Genomic DNA, 27,593 nt, shown 5'->3' with positions numbered 1-27,593 from the left:
CACAGGTGAGGATTGTGCATACTTCTGCCCAGAGTGACAGAACGCTCAGATAGCTCCATATCATTTGCATCATGTCCGCTGTAGGGGCACGACAGTGAGGGCACTCGGGTGTTACTGCAGGGTATATTTTGTGTAATTGGGCCGGCTTTAGGTAGACTCCGTGCAATATGTTATGTTGAATGTACCGAAAACTGGCATTGCGGGAGACTTTCTACAGGAACAATGGCACTATGCTCCTTTCGGGTCAGTGCATGGCCAATATCATGTTCCCAGGTGTACCTGCCAGACCATTGCTAGTGTCTTGCAACTTATGGGAGATGGCTTTCGTAAGCCAAGAAATCGGGAAATGCCCATTGTGTGGTAGGCCTGGGTTGGGGTGCGGGATAGGCTGTGAATCAGTGATACCCCACAAGGTGGGAGGTGCCTTTGTGACAAGAACTGTCCCACCAAGAGACCATTTTGTTCGGTCAACAGGTCAAATGGGATGAGTGCTCCATCGTGGAGGGTCACCCAGTGTGCCCCCCACCCACTCCCCATATTCCCAAAGTTCCACTCCCGTTTGACCTTTTAGCTTACCAGAAGATGTAAGTGGAGCCAAGGTATATTTCTGACATGTACCAGGATATACCAGGTGTGAACCGCAGTGCTCTGTGATGGCCCTCATGCGCCACCTGAAGGAGGCTGTTTGAGAATACTGGCAGCACCGAGCCAGGAAGGAACAGCTCCCGTATTATGTTCAGTGCTCTAGCCTTCATCCCAGAGCACACTTCCATTAAGTTATGCCCGGCCAGCCAATGAGTGGGCCATTGGAGTTGCGCCACCAAATAATAGTGCTCAAACACTGGAGCTCGCAACCCCTCACACTCAGGTGGCACCTGCAATTTGGACAGGGCCACTCTGCACCTCCCTTTGGTCCATATAAGGATACCCTGCATCACCGTCAGGGACTGAAAGGTGTTGAGTCATAGTATTCGGTAGATCGGTACAGTAGTAAAGTAGCAAAGTAGCCACCTCAACATCACCATTTTCGAGAGGGCCATCTGGCCCTCCACTATGAGGGGGATGGAACAATCCAAGGGAATCAGGCTGCAGGGAGGAAATAGCCTATGTGAGGTCGCCTACGTGAGGTTTAGTCCCTGGTCGAATAATGAATATTAATGCCCAGGTACCTGAAGGTTTGCGGCTCCCACTTAAGTACATGAGCGCCAACTGCAATACAATGTGTGGGACAGTCCGAGTGTAATGGAAACAAACCTATCTTAGTCCAGTTGATTTCATCCCTGGGGTGGTTTTAAAGCAGTCCAGGATGTGCACGATGTTGTCTATACTGGCACGGATATCTTTGATATACACAAGGACGTCATCGGCATACAGCAAGACGGTGTGTGTCTCGCCACCAACGGTATTCCCCATGCGTGTCCAGACTGACACAGTTGCTGTACTAGAGGCTCCATCGGCAGGTCAAAAAAGAATGGGGAAGAGATCCTAGCCCTTGTGTGTGCCCTTGCAGATGAGGAAAGGTGGTGAGATCCGTCAACCTATTTTTACTCTTGGCTGAGGGGTCGGTTTAGATGAGCTTAATCAGCCGTAGGAGCCTGTCCCCAATGCCCACTTTTTGTAAGACCTCAAACATGTAGTCCTAGTCGAGGGTGTTGGACACTTTTTCGAGATTCAGGACCAAACCAGCTGAGTGGGGCCAACGTGATGGGGATTCCTCTAACAGTCTGTTCAATCTACGGTTGTTGAGACTTGTGGATCTGCCCTGTATGAACCCATTGTAATCCGGATGGATCAATAAATGTGTATGTTTCAGCAGCGGTGTCACCAGTACCTTACTAAGGATCTTATAGTCACTGCCCATCATAGACTGTGGTCTGTAGAAGGAATCCTCCGCGGGATCATGTCCTGGCTTTGGGAATGACACCGTGTGCCTCCCTCATGGAGGGAGGCAAGCGACCAGCAGCAAGGGCCGCTGATTAGAGTTCAGGCAATTTATGGACCACCCTCATATTGTATGTTGGATGGAAATAAAGGGTACTTGACATTTTAACAGACCAATGCAGAAAGATTACTGACCAAAACCCTTCATATGTATAAATATATTGTATTCATTCTTTTGAAGTAACAATTGTCTGGTGAGATGTCAAGCTGTTTCAAAGGCTAATCCTATAAACGTGGACACCCTGTGATTGGCAGTGAAGTAAGCCTGCACTGATCCTCTGGACTACATTTTTCTGCCCCCAAGGCCAACAGCCCACATTGACAAAGCAAAAGATGTTCCCAGGGGACAGCTTATACTTTACAAATGAATACCACTTCCTTCTGATGGTGTCCGATCAGTGACTCAAGTTGATAAGTTACGTTGCGATTTGGGATGGCAAGGGAAATGTTTATATCATGCCTAATTCTGGTTTCCAAATCAAAATGAGTTGTAAAGTGCATGTCATGAGTTAGAATACCATTTCTTTCTCACAATGCACATTTAATACATTGTACTTTGCCTTTTTGCAATCGAAAAGTCTGTAATTTTATGACTTGCAGGCACTGGAACTGCAAAAATGCTTTGTAGCTCCAGCCCTTTGTGCTCCCCTGTATTTCACCTTCCTGCTATTTCCTTCATGAACCCTAAGGCCAGGGATAGCAAGATCAGTACCTGGGATACCAAAAGGCAAAGATGAGAGGCACATGCTACCACTGGCTATCCATAAACATTATCCAGCCTCCAGACTATGAACGTTGGCAAAATGGACTAGAGTTTCCAGTTTCCTCACACTGGGACTCTTTTTCAATGGGTACAGAACATTTTCTGACCCATAACTAACCCTTTGTATTAAAATGTAAGACTTCACCGGCTGTAGCCAAACGTCCAGGAGGATTTGGGATGCTAGAACACATTGGGGTTGGTTTTAGGTAAGGTACTTACCGGCGTTGTGCAGAGACTTTAGTTCCTTTTGGCTCTCTAAATGTTTTGCCCAGTGATAAAGCTGAACAGTGAATAAAGTCCAGCTACTGTTTAGTTTGGATAAGGACTGGGAGCACGCCTTTTAGGTACCAGAGTACTTGCAAATAATTCAGATCAGTGGCTCTCAATTAACACACAAGTAACAGCTTCAAATAAAAAAAGAATCCCAGTTGATTGTTTCTTGAAAATCAATTTTATGGGAATTCCCATTAGGAATTCCTAGTATAACTGATGGATGGCTTTATTATTGTTAATGCTGGTATATGTAAGTCGTCTCTTTCCATGAATAGGCCATCAGTGCTGCTGCCAAGATATCCAGTAGCAGCAGACACAGATAAGGATTGATTGGGCAGGTGGAGGGCACGGGGTTAGAAATAAAACACTTTTTAAATGAGACTTACCTGGTGGTGCCAGCCACCTTGGGCTCCTCTGTTTCTGGTCCCAGTAGTCCCTGGGACAGCCTCACAGACTCTCCATACCATCTCCGTGCTGTTCTCCAGCATAAGAGCAGCGCGGAGATTGGCTGGAACGGGCTGGAATAATGCTCGCTCAGGCACAGGGAGTCTGTTCTGTTTCTCCAACCCGGCTGTGGAATATAGCTGGGTTGGAGAAACCTATCAGTTTGGCCTGTCGGAGACGGCCGGCCAAACTGACATGCGTACTTAAGTGCACATCTACCACTCCCCTCCCCCCTGGCCCTCTCCTCCCCCCCCCCCCCCCCCCCCCCCATCCCATGGCCTAGGCCCACACCTCCCTGGACACGCTGGCTTAGAGCCAGCAGCTGAAACATCAATCAATCAATCAATCAATCAATGACACTTATAGAGCGCGCTACATACCCGTAGGGTCTCAAGGCGCTGGGGGGGGGGGGGGGGGGGTGCCGCTACTGCTCGGACAGCCAGGTCTTCAGCTTCTTCCTGAAGGAGAGGTGGTCTTGGGTCAGGCGCAGGTCGGGAGGGAGGGAGTTCCAGGTCTTGGCGGCCAGGTAGGAGAAGGACCTTCCTCCTGTAGTCGCTCTTCGGATGCGGGGGACGGCGGCGAGGGCGTGGTTGGCTGATCGGAGGTGGCGTTTGGGAGCGTAGAAGTTGATCCGGCTGTTGAGGTAGCTCGGGCCTTGGTCGTGTAGGGCTTTGTGTGCGTGGGTGAGGAGGCGGAAGGTGATTCTTTTGTTGACGGGGAGCCAGTGAAGGTCTCTCAGGTGTCCGGTGATGTGGCTGGTTCGTGGGATGTCGAGGATGAGTCTGGCTGAGGCATTCTGGATCCGCTGGAGTCTCTTCTGGATCTTGGCGGTGGTACCGGCGTAGAGGGCGTTGCCGTAGTCCAGTCGGCTGGTGACGAGGGCCTGGGTGACGGTCTTCCTGGTCTCGGTGGGGATCCACCAGAAGATCTTCCGTAGCATGCGTAGGATGTTGAAGCACGCCGAGGAGACGTTGTTGACTTGCCTGGTCATGGAGAGGGAGGAGTCCAGGATGAAGCCCAGGTTGCGTGCATGGTCTGTCGGTTTGGGTGCGGCGCCCAGGGCGGGAGGCCACCAGGAGTCGTCCCAGGCGGAGGGTGAAGAGCCCAGGATGAGGACCTCCGTCTTGTCAGAGTTCAGTTTCAGGCGGCTGGTCGCCATCCACTCGGCTACCTCTTTCATCCCTTCGTGCAGGTTGGCTCTGGCGGAGGCGGGGTCGTTGGTCAGGGAGAGGATCAGCAATAGTAAAATATAGTTTTCTTTTTCAGCTGCTGGCTCTGAGCCAGTAGGGCGATGCTCCTCCGCCATTGCGGCCGAGACGCCGCTGGAGATATCTTCTGCTGGTGACTTTTGCTGCATGAGAGCTTTGCTGCAAAGCCACGGAAATCAGCTGAATGGTTTGAGCCGGAGTTAGCATAACATGGATGCGTCTCGGGCACAGGCCATTGCAGTTTCCTTGAACTGGATGAGTGGGTAATCTCAAGACCAACTGATAAGTCGTGTGAAAACAAGTGGTTGTGCCTTCACTGGTTATGCAGGCACGCCTTTCTAGGAGCTATCGGGGAAGTGGAAGTAGTCAAGCCACTTCAGTTTTTTCCTGGTCTAAGATACCGATAAACTAAAGAACTATTGATTTGTAATGTGTCGTTCTTTATATTGCAGTGCACATTAAATCTACTGGAATACTAGAGTGTTAGATGTCGGGCCAAAAAGCTACTTACTTAAAGGGCACAACCCCTACACTAAAGGCAAGCTGTTTTTTCAACAAGCACAATACAATGGTTACAAATATACCTTCCTTGGCTGGACGACGTGACAGCCTAACTCAAAAAGACAATCCCAGGCAGCAGAATGTGAGCTCATCTTTCAGCCAGTACTTGGAGATTCGAGGTTAGAGCAGTTTTACATCTTTGAGAACCGCTTGGCCTTGCTCGCTTTAGTTTCTACAGCTTCGGATTGGCAGCAGCTATAGAGGTGCAAATATTAAAGATGTACATCTTTTGAGTCTGCCAAAAACAATGTGGCAAACTCGCAATCTACATGTGTGCCAGTTATCGGAAGACCACTGCTCCGATCATCATGCCTGCAGCTGCATTGCTTGCACTTCTAACCCCTCACGCGTGTGTCCTCACAGCAGCTGAATGGCCTGGCGACCTGTCCCTCGTGGGTAGCTCCCGCAGCACCATCCCCACCGTCACGACCGGACTACATCAGACTAACTGCAGCCGAATCCCATGGTTTTCTGCACCTAACAGCTCCTCATTACCTCAGGAACCCCTAATGCAAAACGTGCTACTGTTTACCCATTATATCATGCTGTGAACAATGTTGTGCCGTTCTATCTTCATGGATGGGTTGCACTGCTATACTAGGCTTGTGTGTGCTTCTGCCCATTCACTGGTCTACACTGTTATTAAATGCCCATATGCTATGATATGCCTGTATGTTTTCTTACTCATTCTACAGCATCACTGCTAACTTATGCACACACGGCTATACAAGTTGACACGCCCTACTGTAGCTATCCCACAGCTGTATCGCTCCTATATCCTGCTGTCCATCATATACACTGTTGCCATATATAGGTGATTATTCCATGTGGCTGTATCCACTCCTTATGTAACTCATACAACTGCAACTGTTTATAGTATACTCCTGTGTGTACGGTCGCTGTGTATTTGTGCTTACTCCATGTATGTGTATTTACCCGTATGTAACTCTGGCAACTGTTTCTCTGCCAACTATGTAAAGTGCTCTGATACCTTCGGATGGAGTTTGCGTTATACAAAAACTCTAAAATAAATAAATAGGCAATGTGGTTGCAATCATTGCATTTCCCAATTAATCTCATCTAAAGTTTGGCAAGTGGAGCGCTGGGTCTCACCTTTGCCGCCCTAACAGAGCACCACCAGCCAATGTAGAGACCCCTGCCATGTCGGTGGGATCTCTTTGCCAGAGCAACAGATGCAATTTTGACCATAATTTTGACCAAACGAAAGCTGGCTGAGCCACCATGATGTGTCCGCTGTGCAGTCTTTTTTGCTTTTCAAAAACATCCATCAAAGCAGGAGTTTGTTACTCAAAAGCAAAAATGGCTCTCACCTTGCATGAAGATTTTTCCCTGTGTGTGAGGGCTATGGTTGAGTTTCCAGTCCCCGGTACATTGTGCTATGAGTGGGTGATTCAGACCGAGAAATTCTGCATTGGGAGAACTAACTAATACACTAAAGGCAGTGTCTTTGTGGCTGATGGGTCAGTGATGTGTGCATGCAGTCTCCACTGAGGCATAATCAGCAGTTCCTGCGCCTCTGGATAGGGGCGAAGGAACTCCAGGCGTGGCAGAGGTGCTTGGTGACGACACTGCAAGTAGCACAAATACAATTTCAGACAGGCAACCAAACACAGTGCATTGTGTTCAAACGATAACCACATAATAAAATGCAGTGCCAGAACCTGCACACTGAGATCCAGCATTATTATGGAAGACATCTACTGGCCACTGATGATCTAGCCACTCCCAAAGAGAACAGAATGAACTCTCCTCTCCTCTGCACCGGAGTACACCCATCAGGCATCTTCATCAACCTAGACAGGATACTTGCACCAGTAACAGATTAAATTAAATGTACATGCTTTTGTCAGCGATTCAAAAAGTACAATTCCATGATAGGTGAAAGTAAGAGCAAAGTCCAGGTCAGAATTCTTTATGGAACTTTCAAACATGAAGAGCAGCTTACCTGGTCTTACCATAAATTAGAAACCAATGACCACCCACTGTGTTTCCACAGGGAAGCAGTCAGATGTCACTGCCACAAAAGATCACACCACTGAGGCTCGCTCTGCCAGTGGAGACCAGCTAGTCACTTTACCGATGATGTGCAAAAGAATCAGAGAATCGGGAGCTACCAAGATGCCAGTCTTCAGCAAGGAGAGCACCCTGAGCCTGGAAGAGAGAATACTGCCACAAGTGTACCTGCTTCACCAGTCTCTGAAATCTAAAATCTCTTCAGAGAGCCCCAGGGACTTGGACATCTGACTAGTTCTGTGTCCAGCCTACGGACAACCCCACAGTAGCACGACTGAAGGTAAACATTTCCAGTAAAGAGGCACCTTCATTGATACTGGGTATGCCGGGCTCTGCGGACCTCCTACGACGTGGAATTTAATTACAGACTCCATGAACATTGTGGAATTGGGAGACATCAGAAAGGCATGCAACAGGCATTGCAAAGAAAAACATGCATCGGCTTCCTGAAATTTCTTGTTATGTAAAATATGTACAAGGCACAGTCCAAGATTTTGTAACATTCATATGTATTGTCAAACAACTTGGCTGTGACCTCTCGCTACACACAGAGAGAGAGGGGCATAGTGGAGCGGTCTAGCAGGATAAACTCCAGGACCTTTAGCCTGTGACGTTTGATGTACAGACCCCACTGGAGTTTTTTGTCCACCTTCATGCCTCTGAGTAGAAACTGCATGTCCTTTGTGTCTGTGTTTTTTAGGTCTTGTATGGGGTTGCACTGCGCATGCGCTGCTCGCTGTGCGAGGGCTTCTTGGAATCAATACGGTTTCAGAAGCCCTGTCTCAGCTCCGCCTGTAATTTTCATTGGCGTGCATCGTTTGTCATCAGTGATTATGCCAAACATAGTTTGTTGATTGTACCGGAGGGTTTTTAATCACTCCTGGTTGCCACCCTGTCATCTTTTGGCCACGCACTCCAGGACTGGATCTTTTACTTGCGGCGGGAGACAGTGTCTCTTAATTAGCCGCTAAGCACTTTTTTCTTGTATTACCGCGTTTTATCTTCAACAATGGCTGACGCGCCTTTCATTTTTCTAGCGCGGTTGGTTTTTCTTTGGCATTCAGCCGTCCTGCGCCATTTCTTGCTTGCCCCCTGCCGCTCTCATTCCCTTGATGCATATCTATAATCTGCTCCAAGTTCGAGCGAAATGCTTTCACTTTCGCGGTTGTTTTCCATTTCTCCACTTTCTGTGAAGTAAGCTCGTCTCTCCTCTCTGACTTTGGAAGCTCGTGCTCTGTGCACCTTCGGCTTAGCCTGGTTTTGTTGCGGTAGGTTTTTTTTTTTCTGGATTGACTGACCGGGAGTCAGAAGAATATGCCGGATGTTGGCGTGGGCCCGTGAGTTTGAGGGTCTCTTTAAGAAGTTTCGGGCTCAGGTCAGGAACGCATTACTTCTTTATTTTGTCGCAGTTTTGTTGAAGCGCCTCGCATCCCTCAGAGCGCACACCGCCCCTTGCCTGACATCCATGTTTGTCCAGTGCCTCCTTGTCTCCCCTGCACCACTCCCCCTTGTGTGTGTGTGTAATATATATCTATATCTTATTGGAATAGAGCTTCTGCATGCCGGGGCTGCTCCAGAGTGCCAACATCAATTGTGACATTAAGCCGACTGAACTGAAGCGGCGTCATTGTGTTTAAGCGTGCGAGGGGCATGTATGGGTGGTAGGAAGTTAAGACGGAGGGTGGGGTGAGTAGCAACGAAGAGTGGGTTGAGAGTTGCAGATAGACATAGCAATATTTCTAGACTCCTGTGTTTTGGTGCTTACATGGCAGACAGAGATCAGGGTGTGGGGTAACGGCCTGCGCTGCTGACTTCAGAGCCGGGAGGAGCCAGGTTCGAGTCTCGGTGTCAACATACCGTGATTCTGGGAAAATCACTTAATCGCCCCATGCCTACAATTTAGCGCCTTGAGTACCTCCCAGGTGGGTTGCTGCACTTTACAAATCCTGGTTTTATTTATAGATTGCTCTGGAGAGAGAAGTCTACAATGGCTCTGAAAGCTACTTCACGCCTCTCTCCCTCTGCCCCTAGCAACTGTGCACTTTCAACGTACCCGATGCGTCGACTCTTGCGCCACCTAGCACTACCACTGTACGCTATTGATCCATGCCCTCCAATTACCGTCATGTTATCAGTCCACATGAACCAAACTTCCTGGGGCAACAAGCTCCACATATTATCCCTGTACATCAAGTCCAACTTTTATCTACCAATTTGTCACAAGCCCTCATGCTGCCCATCCTTGTGGTCTCACTACCACCACTTACCAGGGGCTCCGAGCACCTCATTCTGTTGTGTCACAAACTCTGCCACCATCTCACTGCCTAATGAACAATAAGGCAGCGCCCGAATGGATGGTCTAATAGGTCAATGTGTCATACCTTTTTATTTGGCTTTTTATGTGCATGTTATATAGTAAGCTCTGCCGGTTTTTACAGTTCATTAACCTGATATTAAAACAAACGTTGCCTGCATGTAACACTGCTGTTTGATACTCACATCGTTTTTACAAGGTAGCTTCATACCTCATTGGGTGCCCCGCAGCAGTAGTTGACCACAAACTTTGATGTATTAAATGGCTAATGTAATGCAAAGGATAATGTGCTGCATGGCTAAACACTTAGAAGGTCCCAAAGGCGAGACCTATTGGCTATGCCAATGCTGGTTTCTGCAGCTGTTTTGCTGGAGGCTAGCGCTGGGACACCCCAGTGCTGGAGCAGCCATGCGCTTTGCAAATTCTTTAACATAACATGTGGCATTGCCCCAAATTGAGGCAGGAGCACTATTCTTGCCTCACATTAACAAAATCAACAATATTCTTGGCAGCTTTGAGCCAAGGCAGTGGCAAAATAACTAACTCAAACCCAAATGGAACCATCAATACATAACAACTTGTGCTGTCCTGCTGGGGGTGAGGGGTATCCCTGCGTCGGTTGGCAGTCCATCCTTTAGATGGTGTTAATATTTTGGAACAAAGGCCAACCTGTTAAGATTGTGTGCCTTTACACTAACCAATGCTAGTTTGTAATTCGTTTCCATACCCAGGGCTTGGCGAGCTCGAGATAATGAGGGATGTATCTTGTCTGATTCACTGCCCAGGGCATTTTAAGTGCAGCTCAGCTGCAAGAGGCTAATTGAAAAGAGAAAACTGCTCTTAATCTGCAACTCATCATTGTTACTCCCAAAAGGTAAATATTGCGTTCATATTTCCTGTCACACCATATTTACTGTGTAGGGCAGCATGTTATAGAGCAGGGTGCCCTTCAGGTTTTTTCCCCTCTGTTTAACTCCACTGTATTTCGTGTTCAGCTAAAAATTCTGATGACGTATTTAAAACAAAAAAGGCCCTTAAAGATAAAGAGCAGTTGTACATTTGAAACTGTAAATATTCACTGGATCATCCATGGCAAGCGTATTCTGCATTCTTCTTCCCATCCTGTATCATATGTTTTTCAGAAAACCACACTGCATGGTTTTGAATCTGGCTAAAGACCACCATTGCACATTTCTAGCTCTTATGCAAACAGCACATATTATACACAATAAGACCATGACTGAGCCCCCTTTTTAACCATTACTTGCTGAAAGTGCTATTCATGTTTTAGTGCAGGCCACAGAATAGCCATAGAAACTATCGGACATGATGTGTGGAGCAGGTTTATGTGGCTAGGTCTGTACAAACACTCTGCACATCAAATGAGCCCCTGTCCAGCCTGCAGTGGGGAGTCGCGGCCCCCAGACACCCACTCTGTGGATATGCCACAGCTCCCACGTATCTGATCTCGAAGAAGCTGTTGCATGAGTGTAGGCAGTGAGACACACTGTCTTTTTCCCTCTGCATAGTCCTCCATTTATGCCTGCAGAATCCGGCCTTTCCCCAATGGCCTGTGGGATCCGTGGAGTTCCCATCATGCTGTGCATCGCTGCCTCCTGAGCTCAGTGGCTGTGACGCAGTGATACGCTGCCGGTGGGATCCTCTTGTATACCAATGGAGCTCCTACAGATCGGGGCTCTCCAGTGCACATCCGCCCTCCATGGAGCGACTTTGTGAGGGGCAGGCAGTGGGGCCAGTGGCATCGCTGCACATTGGCTTCTATAGACTATCCCAGCAGTTGGGGTTCTCCACTGCCAGGTATCACTGGGCATGTATCCCATCACTCATGTCTGCCTATCTGGTGGAACAATCAATCATTTCCTCTTTACATGCACTGTAGTAGAGAAATTATTATCAACCTGATAAAAAAAGAAAAAAACTCCTTTCCTAGACAGACAAAAGGAACGCATCATGTTAGTGCTGCGCACGGGTGTTAGTTTGATCTGATGAGGTGGTTGCATATGTAGCAAACAATTGCATAATGGTTATGCCTGGTGCAGTCGGGTCATTGTCGAGAAGCAGGTTCAATGAGGATCAATGGCATCTTCAGAAAATCTAGAAGAAATTATTTTAATCATCTGTATCTTTACACCCAGTTGCAGAATATTGTCCACAAGGTCAGAACTAGAAGAATAGAAGTAAGAATTGCCTTAAAACTTGTTAAACTTGCGATTGCTGTGACAGGGATTATAAATAAGGAGGGCGCCCCGAGTGGAGTGAAGGGGCGTTCTAGCCAGCCGTGCAATCCGCCTGACCAATGGCACGTGCTGATCTGCTTGGTGATGCTGGCCAGATGCTTCTGCTCGAGGTATCTCACCGGGAAATGGCCGGCTCTGTTGGCCTTGCTCACGGAGCATCCATCCAAGCATTCTGAGGAAGCGTAACATTGTCTGGGGGTTAGGATTTCCTAGTGGTAACCTCCTTGTCAATGCACCTTAGAGCTTAGCCAGTCCACTGTGTATGGAGTAGGCTTAAGTCTGACAACCCTCCCCCATCATAACCCCACACCCTGAAATTCTGTGCACTTCTAACTCACTCTCTCTGCCATAGTGATGACCATGGATAAAGGTGCCCTCCTTGACACATTGTGGGCACACTTGATGCATTTTTTGATTTTCCTAAATTTAATTGTGAGCATTCTTGGCAAATTGGGACCATTCTGTGCACAATTGTGGCAATCCATACCATAAGCATAGCCCTGGCATAATGTTGCCGTATTTGACATATTCACAGATTTGTGTTAATACCTGCACAAAGGTAGTCGTGGTCTAATGGTGCTTGTCAACATATTAGGGACAATGTGGGCATAGTTGTGCCTATTCCTGCCCTCATGATGCTCATCGTTGGTATATTGGGGGAATTGTAACATAATAGTGGCTATCCTTGGCATAGTGATGCCAAAATAAAACCAGTGCCCTCCTTAACATAGTGTGGGCATTTTGGCTTCTCGTGGCTGTTTTTGGCATATTGAGGCCACCTTATGTAAGAGCGCGCATCACTCCTACATTGTGGATGTTCTTGCCAAAATAGTGATGCTCTGTGGCATAACGGGGTCTTTGCATATGTACCAAACTTGACAAATTGTGTACTGACTTTCCATAACATTTATTGAAATCCATACCATGTGCTGCGTATTCCTGTTTTTTTGTGGTGGTACATTTGCTGCACAGTCACAATGTGTCCTATTTGTCGGTAGTACAGGAGATTACTCGCTGAAAATGACAACCTGATGTTTGGGAACCAAACATATTCACTAAAAAATGAAGTTGGTCGTTTTTGGGCGAATAGTGCGTTGGTTATCATGGAAAGGAAAAGCTTTTGTTTGAGGGAATGGAGCTCATATATCGTAAATGAAAATATAGCATCAAATAACTAAATGTCTGTATTTTTGAAAACTTGTAAACTAATGTTTGTGGTGTTAAAATGGGTGGATTTCTAAAATCTAGGATGATGTTTGAGTGGTAATTCATGCCGAGTTCAGAGGCAGGCTGGTCATGCTGTGGCTGTGGGACGTTTCTCTTATGCATAGGCATTTCATCTTCCTGTCGATGAAGGTTTCAGTTATGCAATCCCTCACTGCTGCTGTCCCTGCGGCCTGGGCAGAGAGTTTGGCGTACCTGTTTGCCTTCTGATCTTGGTAAACTGAGGTGCGGCACTGCTTCATGAGATCGTGTCATATTTTTCTAGTATTTCTGTCCATGTCCTGTGATTTTGAAAAGGGTGGGGGCGGGGGGAGGGACTAAATGGGCCTGAATGTGCCTGATGTTCAAAGGTATTTTTCAGCTACAAAGACTGCGATTTGTAAATCCGTGTTTGCGAACACAAAATCCTTTTTTTACTATGCACATAGGCCCTTTTACAAGTCAGAAAATTATTTCATTGGTAAAGGGGCAAAGAGGAATGTATCAATGGCTTGTGATCCCACTGCTCTGCGATTCTAATCTGAGCGCTGTTCTGTGCTTCTGTGTTCCAGGAACAGAGGTGTGTTGCACACATTTTCAGGGACTGAGACGAACAAAATCTGGCCGTACATTTATACCCTGCTAAGCACGAGGCTCACCCCTGTTAACCCCGAGGACACCTCGCAAGCATTCCAGGCGCACGAGCGCTAGAGGAGGCCGCCACTGGATTGGATGTGGATTGTGGGGCGCTGAGCAGTTGTAGAATGGGGCATCATCCATTTTGGTTTTCATTTAGCACTTATGAAAGAAAATGCATTTTTGCATGGAAATCTTTGTTTTTTTTCTGGTGACATCCGAATTCTTCAGACACTTTACATTTTAGTTATTGAGTTCAAGGTGACATTTATGCTTGTAATTCTAAATTTGAGATTTTTCAGAAACATATTTCATAAGACAGTTGATTTATGTACTTTTTCGATTTGTAGGTGTTCAAATGCTCATCCCATTAATACATGAAAATCCCCTTTACTTGATATAGTTGTCCATCTGATTATGTGTAATTTTTATATACTTATAAAAGGAAGTTTTAAAATTGTGCGAATCATGGAATGGTGCGTCATGTGTAAATGTGAAAATCCTAGATTTGTATTTTTGAAGGTATGAGGAAAAGATGAGTTGGACAGCTACATATAAGGCCAGCAATGTAAAAACAAACACTACAGCTTAATGTCTGATCATCGTAGGAAATGCAAAATGGAACCTAAAGCTGTCTCCCATTCGCAGTATCCCAACACACCGGGAGAGTGTATTTTACACTGGTCAGCTCTGCCCCAGCTGCTTTAGAATTTGTGATTGTGGATCAAGCCATCAAGACCTGCCTGCCCAGAGTTTGACCCCTCGACCTTTTCTGCACCAAGGGACCACTCTGGTGACGTGCTGCGCGCTCTGAAATAAATATATACATAGATAAATAAATGCTAAAAAAATTGAGATGACAACTAAAATGCTTGTAAGGCAAATGTGTATTTCGTAACTAAATTTAGCAAGCCTATCATTGCACCTTTACCGCTCATTACTCTAAAAAACGTTACTTAACAAAAAAATGGCAAAATGTATTTCTGTCAACATTCTATTTCACCATTAGTGTTGGTTCTGACATACGTTTGATTATGGCCAGCCATAAATTATGAAGCTCGGTTATTTGGAAAGTGTAGGTTGAGCATCTGTCCACTGTTCCATAGGAGTCGCAAGGTTAGGGTACAAGATGACGCCTTGCTCCAGTCCTGGATTTTCGTTTGACACCCCTATGCATCCTGGGACCTGTAGTCCTGATACACGTCAACTGATCTAAGACACCTGAAACGATAGTTTAAGAAATGGCCATTGTGCCCATTGTAACATGAAGTCCTCTGGTGACCTTTCACACTGGTTATTACACTGTAAACAGACACATCTAGGCTGCCCTCTTCCATCAATGGATGGAAGGGATAACGAATGGTTCGTCGGGACGTTAGTTAATGCTGTCGCCAAATATGTAAATACAGTGTATTTTTGTTAAAATAGCATTTAAAGTGCTAAGCTTAACTTTTACTGTTACAGTTGATGGTTATTAACATGTGCTTTGCGTATTTGAGTACATATCATAACTTTATCCAAAATGCTGCACTTGCAATGTTTCGTAAAACAAAGTGACCTTTCATTTTCATTGTTATGAATCCATGCTGGAGCCTGGTGGGGGGAAGACAAAATGTTCCATCTTCAACTTACACCCTGCGCTTTCTCTGCTGTGATATTTTTTTCTTTTGCCGAGTACACCCTCTACTGTTTATATTGTGAATTGCATTTGCTTTTGCTTGTTTTGTAACTCTAACCATCTCTAAAAAGCTGTTATTTTTGAGTATCTAGAAACAAAACGTCATTATTTTTGTTAAAAGAATAGCTCAGTTTGTGCACATTAATGAGCAAGTCTTGTCCAATTTCTTGATTCCATACAATAACATTAAAAACAACCTCAATTGAGTTTAAATTTGATCATTCTAAGATGTTTGCATACTTCTATATGAAGCCATGGGGAAGGTTTTGGGGGGAGCGGGGGTGGGGTTAGGGGGGGGGGGGCGGGATGAGAGCGGATGTGTCACTCCTCTTAAAAATGTCCTTTTTCCTTTTTTGGTCACTTTCCAATATGTTTTCACATAGAGTTGCCTGGCTTTGTTTATTAATGGATTCAATGTCCTTTTTAGGTCTCGGGACCATCCGGTCGGCAGACCGGAAGTCCGGAGATTTAATGACTTGGGAGAAGAGGGGCTTGAACCCGCCCCTCTTCTGCCCTGTTCTCCATTGGCTGGCCTCGTAAATGCTGGCCAGCCATTGGAGAAGAGGTCCCGTCACTCCAATCCTGCCCCATCCTTTTCGGATCAGGGGGCGTGTTTTTTGCGAAAAGTCTCAGGGAGGAGACAACAGCAAAACACGCCCCCGATCCGAAAAGGACGCTGCGTTTCCTCGCCTTCAGCACCAGACAGCCGGCCAGTGTGGAGACTGTTCTGGGAGAAGGACACCATACCTTCTGTATCGCGCTATTCGGGCGCGTGTTCGGTAAAACAGCGCTTCTCGCGGCGCTCGAGAGCCAGCAGCTGCTGTTTTGTTTAGCTGGAGGAGCCCGGGCTGTGCCTCGAGGAGGAGGAAGGGTCTCTGGGCGCGCCGTGGGCAGGAGCAGAAGCAGCCGCGAGTCATCCATCCCGCCCCCCGCTCGCTCTCTGAGAAGTGTGAAACACTCCTTCAGCGTGAGCTGTGCCCCCGCTGCAGTGTGTCGAAGCCCCCCCCCCCCAGCATTGGGCAAACAAGCGTGCGAAAACACCGACAACAGGAAGCATGACTGGACAACTAACACACCGAGAGCAGCAACACCGAAACACGACTCCTCAATACAAACGGAAAGAGGACACGTACATTATAGCAGCTCTGTGGTGGACTAAATGAAAAATCAAACATAATTGTTCAAAGATAAATGCACGAACACTAGCATAACATAAGCCCCGGCAGCCCCCACATTGCGGGGGCGTCCTGAGCTCCAGGGGCCTCATAACTCAGTCCACTCACTGACTCACTAACTGGGTCTTGGAACAGTTAGTTGTATAGGTACGCTCGAGCACACGTTCACGATATTACATATGATGCATGCACGCCGCTGCGTGGTCTTCAGGGTGGGGCACAGGGTGGGAGTGTGTGCATTGTCATTCACACTTGCACAGTGTAAGCTGCATGTGCGGCAGCCGGTGGGACCATCATTTTCCAGCAGTCTGCGCAGCGCGCGTGCAACTGAAGCTGCAGGTCACAGGTGAGCGTGAAACGAGATGAGACGTACTCGCTATATCACAATCACGTCTGGTTCTCTCTTCTCTGCAGCGGGGACAGAGGGCTGCTGTATTTAGAATCCCGGGGCTGCCACAGCCAGACATGTGGCTTCAAAATGCACACTTCAGTTACCATTCACACCAAGCATCGGGAATGCACACTTCAGTTACCATTCACACCGAGCATCGGGAGGGGCGTAGAAAGAAAAGGCACGCTTTAATCCCAAACTTTGCACCGCGACAGGCAGAGATTGTTGTGTCCATTAAGGACCGATGCGGTTTTCTGATAAAGACCGATGCGCCATCTGCGAATATGACCATCCCAATTACCCCATGTGCTGGCCCGTCTAGGCTCGTGCAAAAGTCATTTCGTGTAAAAAGTTCAGCAAAACAGTTGTAGCAAAGGCACAGAATGCACACCACCTGGCTGAAACACAGGACCTCTGACAGATTTATGGCATTTGCTGGCTCTGATGCAGTGTCCTGGCACTTCAGGACCTCAATCCAGGCCTGGCTAGATGATGCAAAAGCTCTAAAAACTAATGGCTGCCGCCATGCGACACTGCATGGAGACCTTCTTGGTGTCATTAAATTGCCCAATCGTGTAAGTGAGCTGCAAACCTGGTTCAGAACAGAGCCTTTCACAATGTTTCATAGGAAGGGGGTGGTCTCAAGGCTCACCTGGAATTCCACATCATCAAAGGCACTGTTCTCCTGGCAATTTTTTTCCCACGTCGCTGCGTCTCCTCAGCTGAGGACATATTTCACAACTCGGACATCGAGCACACCACCTCCTTTTATCTGGACCACACCTGCGTCTTTCACCCACATTTCATGTGCCTATATCTGTTGATAAGATCCTGAGCTACAATTAAATAAATAAGGACATAGTCTTTGTAGTTTGATGGGCCCAGTTGGTTCAAAATTGGAATATTAAGGGCTCAAAGCTCTACTCTAAAACCTGCGGCCGCTGCAACTAAATGTCAGGCTGCGTGGTCGTGAATCAACCTCAGGTCTCTTTATTCCACTGCCGGACAATCGCTGTACCTTTATCTCAATCTCCCGCATTCTCCCTTTATGGCAGGTTTACAATCTTTGATCAACTTTGTCAAACATTCACCCCAGTACAGAAATCTGGGCCTAAATCGTAATTATTTTTGCTCATCATGCAATTCCAGTTTGGACTCAGCCATATCCAATCAGTCTTGAGCCTGCTCCCCATGGCAACTGCCAGGTCAGATCCTCGATGGACCAGAAAGAAGCATCCTGGGACCGGTTGAGTTCGTATGATCTGTTCCCTCTGTGTCAGGGACCACCGAGGAACAATATCAACTGACTTTCTTGCGAAGTTTGGGCTTAGATGTTGCTTTTTCATCACTTGATTTATTGCGGGCTGAGCAGACCGCAGTACCTTCTGTATCGCGCTATTCGGGCGCGTGTTCGGTAAAACAGCGCTTCTCGCGGCGCTCGAGAGCCAGCAGCTGCTGTTTTGTTTAGCTGGAGGAGCCCGGGCTGTGCCTCGAGGAGGAGGAAGGGTCTCTGGGCGCGCCGTGGGCAGGAGCAGAAGCAGCCGCGAGTCATCCATCCCGCCCCCCGCTCGCTCTCTGAGAAGTGTGAAACACTCCTTCAGCGTGAGCTGTGCCCCCGCTGCAGTGTGTCGAAGCCCCCCCCCCCCCAGCATTGGGCAAACAAGCGTCCGAAAACACCGACAACAGGAAGCATGACTGGACAACTAACACACCGAGAGCAGCAACACCGAAACACGACTCCTCAATACAAACGGAAAGAGGACACGTACATTATAGCAGCTCTGTGGTGGACTAAATGAAAAATCAAACACACACATACACACGCACACACTGAAACACAGAATAGCAATACTGAAAACACGATGATTCAATACAAACTGCACGAGGACACGCATTATAGCAGATCAGTGGACTAAATTACAAAACAACCACACATGCAATAAAATCACACAAATAACAAACACAACTCAATACAAACTGAAAAGGGCACGCACAGTATACCTGATCTGTGGACTAAATGACAAAACAACCACACACACACATACTCAAAACATAGAGAGAACAGCAATAGCTCCCCCCAACAAGCATTTACAATGCAACGGTCTCGGCATTAGTAAAGTTAGAGCTATTGGCATTGCTCATGACAATGCCGTTTCTTTAAATGTTTTAAAAACAAAAACATAAACAAAAATAATATCATGAGCAATGCCAATAGCTCTAACTTTACCAATGCCGAGACCATTGCATTGTAAATGCTTGTTTCCTTTTTTTGGTCGCTTCCCAATATGTTTTCACATAGAGTTGCCTGGCTTTGTTTATTAATGGATAACATGTTGCTCATTGGGTCAGAATATTCCTTAACCTTTGCGGAAGCCAGTTCTGTGATCAATTCTAAATATGTTTTTGTAATTTATCAACCCATGATGAAACTCCTTCTGTTAGTTACTGATTTTGTAAATTTCTAATGATAATACAATTCTGCTATTACACGGATATGTGCTTCCATTTCATTATTATTTTATTTGCTCGTTCTCATACCCATCTGAACCTCTTCTTAAAGCAGTCAGCATTTTTTCAAAAAGTTTTAATTTTATTATGTTTCTTAATGAAATATAACATCAAGCAGGCCAATATGAACACAGTATTTCAAACTTAAGCACACAAAAACAAACACAATTTTTCACAATACTTGACTTGTGTTCTTGGTAATGATGTCACCTCGAGAAATACGTATACATTTCACTTGAGTGAGTGCTTGTGCTCTAGAATGTCTACGCGTTCGAGCTGGACTGTTCCTATTGGAGCAAGACCAAGATTGATTTGCATATGATTGGTCTCTGTACAGAATGGCACAGAAGACAACAAAGATGGACTGTAATGTGGTGCCAAGTGATTACCAGGCATTTAGATTAAGTCCAGCATTCCACCCATTACTTTTTTCCTGTTTTCCTAGACAAGCAGATTTGAAGCAAGGTACATTCTTAGTGAAACGTAGCTTAACTGATAGAAAAGGAAAAATGGAACTCCTGAAAGGACAATCTATCTGATATTTTCAGGCACTACGATGAGCCTCTTTACTAGCAATCCATAATCATGGTCTTTGGTCATCCACTGCATAGGTGTCCGGTCACACCTGGGGGAAAAGTAGTATCGACTATTTTATTCACTCCCAAAGGGGAGTTAAGTGGGGGGTGCTTTGACAAACGCAGATTCTCCGCCTGGATGGCCGATCCCCGTCCATTTCCAGGTTGATGATGCCACTTAGTGGATCGGTGCCCTAATTTAAACTCATTTGCTGTCCTCCCTAAACGTTTTCACTAGTGGTTGTCCCTATTCATCATTCCTGTGCAGGCCCCATGCACTCCTAACACGAATTTACTGTTATGCCCTGAAGAAGGTGACACCCCGACATTGGGGGTGGCAACACCGAAACGAGCGTCGGCGTGTTTGATTGAAAAAATCTTCTGTTCCTTACACATGCATCTTATTGTTTGATTTATGTATAACATATTCATGCTGATTTGATCAATCTTTTTCATTCATCTATTCAAAGTTACGTTATGACCTTTGATGTAAATCTTTATAAACTGTGGATCGCTTACCAGCAATTCAATTGCCTTATGAAAGTGTGAAAAAAGTTTTTCTTTGTTGCCTCTGTATAGGGGCCTTGTATCACATCTAGGTATAATGTTTGATGAATGTTAAGTGTGTCTTCACAGTCTGAATGGGTGATGTGAGTGTATGAATGATCTGTATGAAAGTTAGTCCATGGGAATTCCCATCATTGAGGGCCAATATCATTTTTTTGTATATATTTTATGATGTAAAGACATGATTTATACATTTATGTGAGGTATGTGCATAATAGCAAAACAAAAATAAAATGTTTGTTTAAACAACTACCCTATTTTCCTTTGCTTGAGCACATGATACAGCTGGAGTGGCCTATCTAACGACTTAATTGCGTTTTTTGAAGTAGACAGGTAGTGCTGACTGTTTTCCTGATATTTTGACTTTCACTTTTGCTCTTCCTTTATCGTTTCAGGTGTCCCCCTATTTTTTAGTGGTTGGTCCTTTTCCTACCAGCCTCGAGGAAAGGGCGCTCAGAGGTCCTTGAACTGCAGAGTGCAAGATGCCTCAAAGAAAGCAGGATCTCTCTGTTTTCGGAGTCTTGATTTAAGAGTACCTTCCAGGATCAGTTACTATCCATACTGTTACCCTCTTTATCCTTACATCTCCCCCTCTCCACACTTAAGCTTCACTCCACTCTCATGCACCCACAACTTCTGGAATTTATGTGAATGTCACTATTTTTGGATAAGTGAAGTGCCAGGCGACCTGCTTTGCATGGCACAGTGCTCTTTAATCTGTCTTGGCTCTTGCTGTCTGACTTTAAAGTTTTCCCACTGTATCAGTTTTACCATACATTAAACTTGGGTGATTGTATATATAGAGATGTTGCGGCTATTGCAGATGTCTGGGAAAACAAACTTTATAGCATTGCGGCAGTGGAAAAATAATAATTCTTTTGATTTATTTTTCTTCAGATTCTCTGTTTCAATAGGGATAGTCAATTACTTTTAGTTTTTCAAAAATAATTTCAATAGGGATAATCGATTACTTTTAATTTTTCAAAAAGTATGCAATGAATTATGTCACTCCTTTTGCTGTGACTTCCCTTTGGGATAAGATACGTTCCATCCTAGATTTAAGAAACAGCACTTTTGGTGTAAAGTTAATCAATCAAAAATCGCTTTATTTGATTTGAATAAAACAATTCATAAATGTTCATAAAATATACAAACTGCAAAGTATTCTGAATGTCTGCAAAACGACTTTGTATAATTGAGGTAAGTGACCCTTTGCTGAGAACAGCAATACCGTATGAGTAGTCACATAGATGTGCAAAAGCTTCACGTAAAGAGGTACCGATGTGCCCATTGGCCTCCTTACGTTCTTCACCTATGCTTCCTGTGTTCCACTTGCTAGTCTGACCCGGCCGTATGGTTTTGTCAAAGTGAATTTCCGTTGTGCCACGGAGCTTTTAACCTGCAAAAACCACCACACTGACCATAGCTAAAGATTAGTCTTGAACAGTGGAAACATGATTAATTTGTGACCTGGGTAAGACATCCGCTTTATATGGTTTGTTACACAGATATTACTCGCTTTGTGAAACACTTCTAATGCTGACACTTTGATAAAATAACATTTACGGTATGTTGAGCTTGAATAAAACGTTGCACAACATGTAACCTTGTGAAAACACGTGAGTGGTGCATACACACTCCTCCATCAAATGTGGTGACACAAGTAAAGCAGTGTTGAATTTTTAATTGAGGTCTAAACAATATACGGATTTGATATGGTGTGTATTTGGGCCCAGAGTTGTGCACTGCTTTGTATTATGCATGCTACCTTCAGTTGGATCCTAGCTTCAACTGAGAGGCAGCGTAGAGTCCTGAGTGTTGTGAAAATGCGACCATAAGGACCTGTGCCTGTTACAAGTCTTGCTGCTGCATTTAGTGTCGCTCTCATTGGGGCTAGGGTGGCTTTAGGTAGACCTATGAGAGTTGCATTCCCAAAGTCCAGTATTGAGAGCACTGTTGATTGACCACCTTTTTACGGTCATCAGATGCTATGAATGGGTTTATTGTTCTTAGATGGTGCAGATGTAGGTTAACGCTCCTGGTTGCAGCTTGTATGTGAGCTTGCATATTTAGTTTTGAGCCTAGTGTGATACCTAGTGATTTAACGGATTCGCAGATGGTTGGGGTGCCGTTTAGCAAGTTGAGGTGAAAAAACCCACCTTATGGATCTTTTAAAAATGTTTACTCTTAATATAAACAGAATATTTACTGAAGCAAAATGTAATTTAGGGTGTATAAACATTATGTAATGGGATGGAAGTAGGACTGCATTCAATTTCCCCCATAACTCATTGACCTGCAATGCTTATAAAATTTCATAGAACAGATGATATAGGTTATGTGTAGCAATTATGCCAAACCATCTCAATTTTTGTTTAAAATGTGGAGCACAATAAGAACACCTGCTGTGTTGAGTATCAAATGCCCAACTATGTTTTTTGAAATAGAAACTAAAGGTGATCAAATAAGCAGACCTCAAAAATCAAAATACTATAGCCTGCGCCGAGAGACTGAACAGCGATCAAACTCGGGATGCTCCTTTGTTCGGGGGGACATGACAGAAGGACATTCGTCGAAATGCTTGGTTTAAAACTTCAGTGGCTGATCAGACAGCTCAGTTTATGTACTCGTCACTACAGTTAGTGCCCAACCTGCATGCCAGAGTCAGTTTCTAGCATGTCTGACTCAGCCTTACATCATTTTAATGTTAATAAATTGAGTACTATTGAGTTTGATGACAGTACAAACTGTTTACAGTACTATGAAACAGCAAATCTAATATAGAGGCCACAATATAATAAAAACGTATTATGCCACCCGCCCATGCTTCCAATGCAATTCCCTTCAAACTAGCCCGCTGGGCTCCCTTTCGGAAACCTGATTAGAGTTGCATAATGGAATATGCAGTTGCCAACTCAACCATCCTTGGAGGCTGGTTTTGTACTTCAAATAATATTACACAAAGACACCTCATGGTTCCACTTACTGCGCAACATGTTAGGACTCTGTAACTCTTAAGTCAGACAAGCACACTGATGCTGATTAAGGGCAGAACAGCTGTTCATAAAAATGTAAATTGAATAAACTGATAAGCGGGGTCCTGACTGCTGTTCTGCTAAAACCATTCCATAGGATTAGATAACATAATCTGAAAGAAGACCGCTTCATCTCAAATGTAGTAGATTCAGTGGATTCATAGAACCTATTGACAACTCTTTTTTTTCTTAGTATCCTCTCTCCCCTTTCGTTTCTGCTTTTTTTTTTTTTTTTTTTGCTGTGGTGGTGAATGGAATGGGCTTTGTATCTTGACATCAGCCACCGCCTCTTCCCACTTCCCCAACTGCTGAGACTGGGAGAGAAAAATACTATGACATAACGAGGCAAACAAGGACTTTTACATGCATACTAAGTGAAAGATCTCTTATTAGCTGTTCAGCAGAATTTGTGTCTTATCGGACACAGGTAAGCTGTGGCTACAATTCTAAATGCTTATTCAGCAGATTCCCAAAACTCGTTGTAGGGGGGAGTAGGACATTCTTGGTTCCCTGCCAGATTGTCTACTCTAGAAGTCAATACTTTGGAGGGTTGTATCTCATAATGCTTTGTAGAAATGAGTCCAACTTCAGGATGCTTGATTGTATCTTTGCTTCATTGTCACTCCACAACATGCCCACCACTGCACCAAGCAATGCTACTTCTCATTTCCTTGGCATATGTCCTTAAAGTGTGAGGGTTGAGTTTACCTTAAACATTCTCCTTAGGGTGGATGTTGTCCTTCTGTTCGGTTCAGTAGAGCTAGCATGATAATCTGGATTACCTATCCTACTGCATTCCCAAATGTTAGCCCACTTAGTGTTCTACTTTATGGAAGGCTTAAGTACTCGCTGTGTGAAAGCCAAAGCAGCTTCTTGTATATTTACAGGGTAACCGACCGCCTAGCTTCTCCATATGTTTTGTGAAAAATGCTGCGTACTAATTTTAGCCTAATTAGCCTCTCCCCTACTGCCCCTTCTCTTTTTCAGACTGAACTGTATCAGCAATGAACGATTCCATTTCCATTTCATGTCAGAACTACAAAGATCACTGTATTTATATGTACATATGTTAGCCATCATGGAATTTCCATTTTGCTTGCAGATACTCAGTCCTCTTACAGACTTAAGTCTTGTTGATAGATGTCTACCTTTTGATAGATGTCTACTTAATCGATGTCATTTTTCCTTTGTATTGTTAATGTAATTTCTCACGCAAATTGATTTTATGATCTGCTATCAACGTAAAGTTCTGTAGCCCCCTATTGACGGTCCAGAACCTACTAAATCGAGATTAAATAAATATTGATAGGGCACAAACTAAAAGGCAGCCAAGCACTTTGGACATAGTTTCCTTCAGTACGCATTTTTTATTTGCTTTATCTTTTTCTGTTATTACATTGATCCTGAATAATTTAGAATTAAAACCCAAGCTTAACATGCGACCCAAATCACATTAATCAATGTTAGATTGAAGAATTCCCTACTTTTATATCTAGTTTCAAGTGAGCCCAAGTCTTTTAATATTTATTGTCATTTCCTTTTGTCAATGCCACCTGCTAATTACATGGTTCAGTTCTTGTTGATGGGTGTTAGACTGGAATCTCAGGCAGGCTGGCACTGCCAAACTGGCCTAGCGAGTGGGCCATTTAGTTTCTCGAAAGTGGGTGTGGTGGGCCATGATGAGAGCCAAAAAAAAGGCCACACACTTTCCCATTCAAGCTGGTCTATCCAAAATTCCAATCCAACGCTTGTAGATCTTGCCTCACCATACCCAAAGAGAAGGCGCCAGGTTACTCTTTTATTTCAAAGTGAAGAGGTTCCTGGCTATTTTATTATACTTGATATCATCTGGGTGTTACCAGGGAATGTATGACAGAATCCCGTATGCGTTTAGCACATATACATTCACAACACCGGCAATTGAATGAACGCGTCGTTACGACACGTTCCTTTAGCACACAAGTTCTTTTAACAACTTGCCTTAGGGGGGTGCTGGACTTTGGAATAGTATCATTTACTATTCCAACTCCAGTCTGAGCAACACTAGGGAAAGGTGTTGGACTTAAAATCCAACACCATTCCACCAATGTGCCCCCCCCCAAAGCAAGTCGTTGGACTTGCATGCTAAATGAATGCGTTGTAACAACATGTTCACTCTGTGGCTGGCGCTGTAAAGGCACAGCGTGATTCAGGCTTAGTTTTAAAGCATGTTTCCCATTACCAGGTGTGTCATGGGATGGTCCATTGTACCCGACTGGTTAACCATGCCACCCATTTACATGAGTGTTCGACCAGTATCCTTTTTTTAAAAATTTTTAAATATTGTTTTTATTGGCATTTAGAAAATGTACTTCGATACAATCTATACATTTTCATAGCCACAGCAGGAACATACTTTTCATGATGGAAACAATCAACCGTTTCTATAATAAATTTTGCAGTTCAGTAAAACGATAGTCCGTTTCTAACATTTTTTTTCCCATCAAAATCCCTTCCCGGGGGCTAATACAGCCGTCCTACCTGACAGCTTTTGCTAATAAATCCCTGTTGTGTCAAGGTGCACTGTGGGGAGTGGCTGGGTCGCCATCCGCATTAACATTCTCGCATGTTTATGCCCTGAAAATGCCTGTATGGTTGGCACAATAAAACATAAAAACCCCACACATTATGGCGTCTGCAAGTGTGACCGTGTATATGTTTTTCCTAATACATGTTGGCTAGCTCATCTGGTGAGCCGGGGGCTCCCGAGGGGGGGAGAGAGGGGAAAGTAAGAAAGCCCGGGGGAGAATGCGGGGCCTGGCAGTGGAGAGACGAAAGGGACTGCGTGATTGATCTCACCCTCTCCACGGGACCTCTCAGTCCCACAGGGGATCAGCAGCTGTCAGTCCAGCACTTGATCGGTGTGTGTCTCTCACGCCTCCTTGGGTTCCGAAGGCCCCACCTGTGAGTCTTGGTCAGTTGAGCTACGTGTGTCCCATGCCCTTAGTATTTATGCCCATGGTTTCGCCAGGGGTCTACACCTTTTCGTGACCTGGTCTTTCCGGAGCAAGGCCCTCTCATCTGCCCTGGCCCAACAGGAGACAGCTTTTTCCCATCTGCTGTTAGGGGGCTCATTGCTGCCCTCCATCTGAGAGCTATTCTCCGTTTAGCCAGGAGGAAAGCCAAGTGTACAAACATGTGCCCCATTTGTTTGGATTTGGGCCTGTGGAATAGACCCAGCCGGCACACCCCTGGGTAGCATCTCATATTGCGGGCCAGAACCCTATTGACTGTATGAATGATAGTGGCCCAATACTGTCAAAGTTCCGGGCATGACCACACCATGTAATCAAAGTCAGTCTATTCACGAGCATCTAGCAAAAGTCTGGTCATCTCTCCCATACACTATGTTCAACTTGTGAGGTAAGTCCTATGTAATATGTTAAATTGTGTGAGTTTAAAAGCTGCATTCCTCGACACTTTTTTGTGCTTACCAGGGCACTCTTCTATTCTTTCTCGGTCAGTTGCCTACTCAGTGTGCCCTCCCATCTCTCCTGTATTCGGGGCAAATGCCTATGTGTCATCTCCGTTATTGCTAGGTATAGCCATTTCACCTAGTGCCCAGCAGAACCCAAAGTCACCATCGCCTGAAAGACTACATGAGTGGCAGGCTCTCTTGCATTATCTCCCCATAATGCAGCCAATGCCCCCCTTATCTTGTGATAATTCAAAAACTGTCCTGGTGGGAAGTCATGGTATTCCAGAAACTCACCTAGAGGAAGCAATTCACCATCCCGATAGCTGTCTCCTACAGACAGAATTTCTGTTTCCTTCCATCCCTGCAGCTGTTTGTGTGAGGGGAGGACCCATCCCCATCTGCGGTATTCCTGTGAGTGGTGTGTTTGGTGAATAGAGCGGCGCATCTCTAGCCCTTTTCATAAATCTATCCCAACATTCTACTGCCACTGTGAGTAGCACGCCCATGTTTTTGATCTTCTGGCGGGGGTTGAGCCTCCTGGGGAGCAGTGCACCTCATGTGGTATGCGCCGA

The 27,593-nt window shown here is 45.3% G+C and overlaps 1 protein-coding gene across 2 annotated transcripts in view; it reads left to right on the top strand.

The window, feature by feature from the left end:
- AK4 (adenylate kinase 4) overlaps positions 1 to 15,531 on the top strand; it is a 259,967-nt gene extending 244,436 nt beyond the window's left edge. For both annotated transcript variants that reach the window (XM_085602369.1, XM_085602370.1), the window contains exon 6: positions 13,572 to 15,531. In XM_085602369.1, the coding sequence (XP_085458495.1) occupies positions 13,572 to 13,710 (139 nt within the window). In that variant the 3' untranslated portion in view covers positions 13,711 to 15,531. The remainder of the gene's footprint in view (positions 1 to 13,571) is intronic.
- Positions 15,532 to 27,593: the final 12,062 nt, after the last annotated feature.

This window comes from Triturus cristatus, chromosome 4_2 (assembly GCF_964204655.1).
Source record: "Triturus cristatus chromosome 4_2, aTriCri1.1, whole genome shotgun sequence".
Classification (NCBI taxonomy): domain Eukaryota; kingdom Metazoa; phylum Chordata; class Amphibia; order Caudata; family Salamandridae; genus Triturus; species Triturus cristatus.
This window is presented reverse-complemented; position numbering and strand designations above follow the sequence as displayed.